This window comes from Vigna umbellata, chromosome 7, assembly GCF_029865625.1.
Source record: "Vigna umbellata cultivar VRB3 chromosome 7, Vumbellata_1.0, whole genome shotgun sequence".
In the NCBI taxonomy this organism is placed as follows: Eukaryota; Viridiplantae; Streptophyta; class Magnoliopsida; order Fabales; family Fabaceae; genus Vigna; species Vigna umbellata.
Window position 1 is genome coordinate 23,127,137 of NC_142171.1, and position 5,932 is coordinate 23,133,068.

General features: G+C 31.7%; 1 protein-coding gene across 3 annotated transcripts; it reads left to right on the plus strand.

Annotated features, from left to right (window-relative positions):
* The first annotated feature begins 2,222 nt into the window (after positions 1-2,222).
* Positions 2,223-5,507, plus strand: LOC124848596 (guanylate kinase 1-like). Of its 3 annotated transcripts, none has more exons than XM_088094713.1 (11): positions 2,223-2,241; positions 2,972-3,014; positions 3,127-3,234; positions 3,360-3,433; positions 3,508-3,634; positions 3,770-4,132; positions 4,286-4,407; positions 4,487-4,622; positions 4,705-4,747; positions 4,840-4,942; positions 5,015-5,507. In XM_088094713.1, exons 2-11 carry the CDS (start codon positions 3,012-3,014, stop codon positions 5,130-5,132), a joined length of 1,197 nt encoding a protein of 398 aa, XP_087950839.1. In that variant the 5' UTR covers positions 2,223-2,241; positions 2,972-3,011; the 3' UTR covers positions 5,133-5,507. The 3 variants fall into 3 exon arrangements, with proteins under 3 accessions (XP_087950839.1, XP_087950838.1, XP_047182267.1); XM_088094712.1 differs by lacking the exon at positions 2,223-2,241 and adding an exon at positions 2,258-2,734; XM_047326311.2 differs by lacking the exon at positions 2,223-2,241 and adding an exon at positions 2,259-2,433.
* Positions 5,508-5,932: the final 425 nt, after the last annotated feature.

Sequence of the window (5,932 nt, forward strand, 5' to 3'; positions counted from 1 at the left end):
TATTTTTTAATCTTTTTATAAGATTATTTATATATTTATTGCAATATACTTAATTAAAATTATCTACTATAATAAAATAATTTTTTATCACATATTTAATTACTAAAATATACTTTATTTAACTAGTAAACTCAATCAGTTGTAGCTAAACATTCAACCATAAACGTATCACAAAGAATTTAATCTAAAATAGCCCTACAAAAAATATAAATAAGAAAAATCAATATAATCAATTAAATTTGAGGCATTAATTAAGAATATAACTTAAAGTTTAACCCTTTTAAAAAATAAAAAAGGTGACATATGCAAGAAAAAGTCCTTCCTTATTTTAGTACTAAACGAATCTCATGCCAAGTAACAAGTTGCATAGTCTAGTTCCAATATATCTTCTATGGTTTTTCAAATTTTATCCCTTTTTTTTTTCAATTTTAATTTTGTTAAATGACAACAGAAGTACTTTGGCTTGATTGTTGGTCCCAACCAACCTACAAAAATTCAATCAATAAATTAATATATTGAATTCTTATAATTTTAAAATATTAGATAATTCCTTTAAATCTTTTAAAAGATTTCAGTTAAATACCTTCAAATTTTGTTATCACTAACAACATTTTTAACTAGCATTTTGGTTATAATATTTATGAAATTAATTTAATATAATTTACTTTTTATTTATTTTTAATGTATTACTTATCTCATTTGAAAATTTAATATGGTTCCATATTTTAAATTTATTTAATAATGTAAAAAGTGATCACATATCAATATTCTTTTTTGTTTTCTTTACAATTAAACTTTTTGGTTTTTAGTTGGAGGTGAAAAAAAAAAGTGAAGAGTCACTGGATGAGGTATATGTGAAGAAGAGAAGTACTGAAGGTACTAGAAGGTGAAGAAAGAAGAAAACAAAAATAATCAAAAATAAAAACAAAAAAGTAAAATCAAAGCAGCAATATTCGATCATTTTCTAAATGTTATTTATATCAATTTAATTGAAGACACCGCATTAAATGTTTTCAAATAAAATAAAAAATCAACTGAAAATAAAAAAAATTGAAAAATTACATTAAATTAACTTTACAAATATTGAGATTAAAATATTAATTAAATTTTAAAAATATATTATTAAATAGATAACTTTTAATATTTGCAAATTAATACCACAAAACATTTTTATAATTCTTTTAAAATATCATGAGTGTCAATTACATAACTCCACAGTATAATTATAATCATAATCTTACTTTTGTAATGGAAGATCATCATAATGGAAGATCATTATTGCTGTATCTCTAAAGTAGGTCATCTTATTTTAAGGGAGTGAAATTCAATTACTTAAAGATAAATTTTTAGTTCACTGGAAATCTCAAATTAGAAAATGATGTTTTTCAGGCTTGATCTATATTTGGGAAGATAGCATTTATTGAGTAACACTTTTTTGGTAAAGTTTCCTTCATTCCAATTTAAAATAACTTTTTTACTGTAAAAATACCATACTTATCTTAAACTATGTAGCATGCTATTTATTTATTTTAACTACAAAATAGCACTATTATTTGATTTCTAGAAATTTTATGTAAATATTTTGTAGAAATATATTTTATCAATCAAATAAAATACAATCATCTTTAAAAATCGCAATTTTCAAATTTATAATTTATAAAGTAAATGTGCGATACTGTCGAATACTTACATATTTATTTTAGTGTATAAAAATATTATAATCTTCATATAAAAATATTAATTTCGTTACTTTTAATTAAATTAAGTGAATATAGTAACTACATACATAATAAGTACCGAATCATATCGATTATTAACATAATTTAAATAAAAGTAACATAATTAAATTTGTTTATATAAATAATATAATATTTTTAGTATACTAAAAGTAAAATATATTAATACTTATTTATTAAACTGATTATACATCCTAATTTATATTCTAAATTACAATTTCCACCTATCAAGAGAATTGTCATATAATCTTCTGTGGTTAGGGTTACTGAACAGGTTATGGACGGAAATTCCAAAACTTAAATTAAATGAATATTTGGAGTGAGATTAACTGACAGATGACAAATATTAAATTTGGCTAACAGTATTTTCAGAAGAAATCGGATTTTTGATTTTTTTTTCACAGCAAAAATAAATAAAAGAGCGAGAAATTTCCAAAATGAATAAAAAACATAAGATGAAGAAGGAAGGTTCTCATAAGCACACGGCAAAAGAAAACGAAAAGAGGTCATTCTCCCTCCTTCTCTCATAATCCAAACCTGCCCCTTTTTTTTGTTTCTCTGCCTACAAATATGAATCCTCTCTCACATTTTCTTCCACCTCCACCTTCCTCCTTCTCTCGGTTTTGTTCCTTTCTTCCTCTGTTTCTTTCTTTTTCCTCTCAACGACTCTTTGCTCTCAACACACATCCTTTACAAGGTTGTTAATTGCTTACCCTGCAACTCTTTCTTGTTCCCCCTTTCCCAGGTTTATTTAAGGTTGTCGGTGTCAAACTCTTCCAGATTTCAGATTTTGTCGCATTGCGATCTGGGTTTTGTTCTTTTTATCCTCTTTTTCTCGTAGCGTCGTCTTTGCTTCATCTCCTTCTCTGGGTCTTATAAAGTTTTTTATTTGTTTGACCTGCTGGGATTCTTCATGGTTGTTCGCTTTAAAAATTAATTTAAAAATTGTGTTATAGTTTTTCATGGTGCGGGATCAGACAGATAAATTGAGAAAAAAAAGTAAGCTTGATGAATTTGTGTCACGTTTTTATATAGTTTTTGTTTCTCTGGAAGATGATGAAATCCGGGTTTTTTTCTGTAACTTTTTTTTTGGGGTGTTTTTGCAGTTGATTTTTTTGTTACAATTTGTAATGGAACTTCTGGACTGTAATTTATTCACATTGGAAGTTTGCATATATTGTTAGATCCCTTGGTTATTTATATGGTATTAATCACTATTTATTTTTTTGGTTCAGGGTTTAAGCTTAAACCAGGATTGTAAGCACAGAATTCGCTATGGTGAGCTTCCTTTTTTTCCTGATATTTCATCAAGGATTGGAATTTTTTTTTCAAATGTGGATCGAGGTGGTTTTGCTTTAATGTGTCTAATCTCTTTGGTTGTGATCGCTAGGGAGAAGCACCAGCATTGCTTGTTGATGACCTGCAGGATGGGGCTCACAATGGCCTTGAATTGAAAAACGGAATTTGCAAAGCAACTGCTACCGTTGGTGATAAGACGGTGAGTTTATGCAATATGCTAATTTGAAGATAATTTGTATGTATGTTGTTGCTCATGATTAGATTAGTGTCTAGCCAAATCTTCTTCTGCCTAAAGCAAAAAGTGGGCCTCCATTTTTTTGACAGTATGTCATTGGTGGAGCTGATGATGGAACTTTGTCCATTGAAGTTCAAATTTTTGACCGTAATCTTGGAGAATGGTCAGTTTAAGGTTTCTCCGCTTCATAACTGTTGCTCACATGCTTTCGTTGCTGATATCTATTTGAAATTTCAGGGTTCGTCCAACTGTGAGGGGCACCAAACCCGTATCGTGCAAAGGCCTTTCAGCAGTGGCTTTGGAAGACAAAATACTGATTCTTAAGAAGGGTTCTAAGCCAGATGATCAAATATGGTTCCTGGAGGTTGGTGTTTCCCGTACACAATCCTTGGCATATTCGTATTTTAACAAAATATTACTGATGCATGGAAACACCAACCGTAGTAGATTTCTCATTATTGCCCAATATAAATTAAATGTCTCAATATACTATTGGCAGGTTGACACCCAATATGTTAGGCAGCAGCAAGAATATTTGGGGACTGAGGTGGTTGCATGGAGTAAAGGTGTGGTAGGAAATGCTGAGAAGCCTGTTGTAATTAGTGGTCCTTCTGGAGTAGGCAAAGGAACATTGATAGCAATGCTTATGAAGGAGTTTCCATCTATGTTTGGTTTTTCTGTGAGCCACACCACCCGTGCTCCGAGAGGTATGGAGAAGGATGGGGTCCATTATCATTTTACTGAGAAGAGTATAATGGAGAAAGAAATCAAAGAGGGAAAGTTTCTTGAGTTTGCTTCTGTCCATGGTAATCTGTATGGAACAAGTGTTGAGGCTGTGGAACTGGTGGCAGATGCAGGGAAAGTAAGTTGCCCGTGCTTAACTATTATTATGACTCGTTTATTTGAAACATTTGTTATTGTATTATTATTTCCATGTTGTAAGATTGTTGTCCTTTAGATATTATTTTTAAATTCTCATTATCTGAGATAATGATTTTGTTTTTAATTGTTTCAGAGATGCATTCTTGATATTGATGTTCAAGGTGCAAGATCTGTGAGGGCTAGTTCTCTTGAAGCCATATTCATCTTTGTATGTCCCCCGTCAATGGAGGAGCTGGAGAAGCGCCTTCGTGACCGGTGAGTTGTTGTACATGGTGATGATTTTTAGTTTTCAACGAACCATGATTTTGTGCTAAATTCAATGCTTTGAAATCAGAGGCACAGAGACTGAGGAACAGATCCTGAAGCGACTAAGGAATGCCGAGGCTGAGATTGAGCAAGGCAAATCTTCTCACATATTTGATTTCATCCTGTACAATGACAAACTTGTTGAGTCTTACGAGAAACTTAAGGTAATTGTTTCTAAAACGAATACCTCCTTAATCTCCTAGATGTTTTATGACCATTAATTTTCTTCATTATTCACTGGTGCAGAAACTATTGGGACTTGATGATTTTGTCACTACTACTAAATCAGGTAAGAATTATCCTAGTAAAACACGGCATGTGGTTTCGCAATTTTAAAGCCACGAAGATTAATTGACGTGTTTAATCTTGTCAATGGAGCAGGCCATGGAGAGATTGATCTACCAATTGACCATTCAGTGTCAAAAATTGATAACAAAGTCATCATAAACCGCATCTCCTCGGGAGAGAAGGAATCAAAGAATTTGTAAGTCTTTTGAACAAAAGTACTCATTTCGCACTAAAAGGTACCAAACTGACTTTTCCTTTGTGTTAACAGGATCATATTAGATGTTTCCTCGCTAAAAGGAGGTGCACCTGGACGGACCAGAGGCCTAAATTTCCAAGCAATTGGCTCGTTCTCCAATGGCTTGACTGAGATAGAAGGACTTAGCTAACATTCAATGGACTCGGCCAACTAACTTGGTGTTGAGAAAATGGGGCACGTGATAAGGCTTTAGATTCACGTCTTAAAACATTTTTTTTTACCCTTGTTGCTTTCTTTGATTGTTATGACTATTGAATTGATTTTAGAGTTGTGGATCACTCAATTATTATTCTCTGCATAGGCAATGAGATTACTTGTTCTGTATCCCCCCGCCCTACCTGTAGATTAGGTCTTAGACTACCCATGGATGTTCATTTCTAGCCATATTTTTTACCCCTTCAATTTGTTGGAGACACTTGTTGTATGTCATGAATGTCTTCAGTAAATTCAAACAGTTGTATTGCGCTAGTCATGCAAACATCCATTTACATTTTTGGTAACGACACATTCACTTAGTCTTCCAACCTCAAAAGGGCTTTGCCCCATTTAACTTCTAGCCCCTATATGTAGTTCGTTATTCTCAATCATTTCATATCTTTCAGCTTTTAGTGATAAAGAGCTCGAGCCTTTTCAACTTCACCTACCATTCGGTGGTCCTGAATCAATTAAGTCTCCAACTGCTGCAGGCTATTTTCAACTGATAGAGACATACATTGATAAATTTGGAGCAGGTTTAAATGATGATAAGAATTACGGTGATGTAAAATGACTAGATATTTTTTTGTGAATTGAGCTCTGGGAAGAAAGTAGTCGATCAAATTTTGTACAAAGTAGTTAATTATGCAGGATGGGTGAGTATTTTCAACCATGATATTATGTCAAAGTGGCACGCTTATAAAGAATGATCACGCTTGGTCATACGACGGAGAG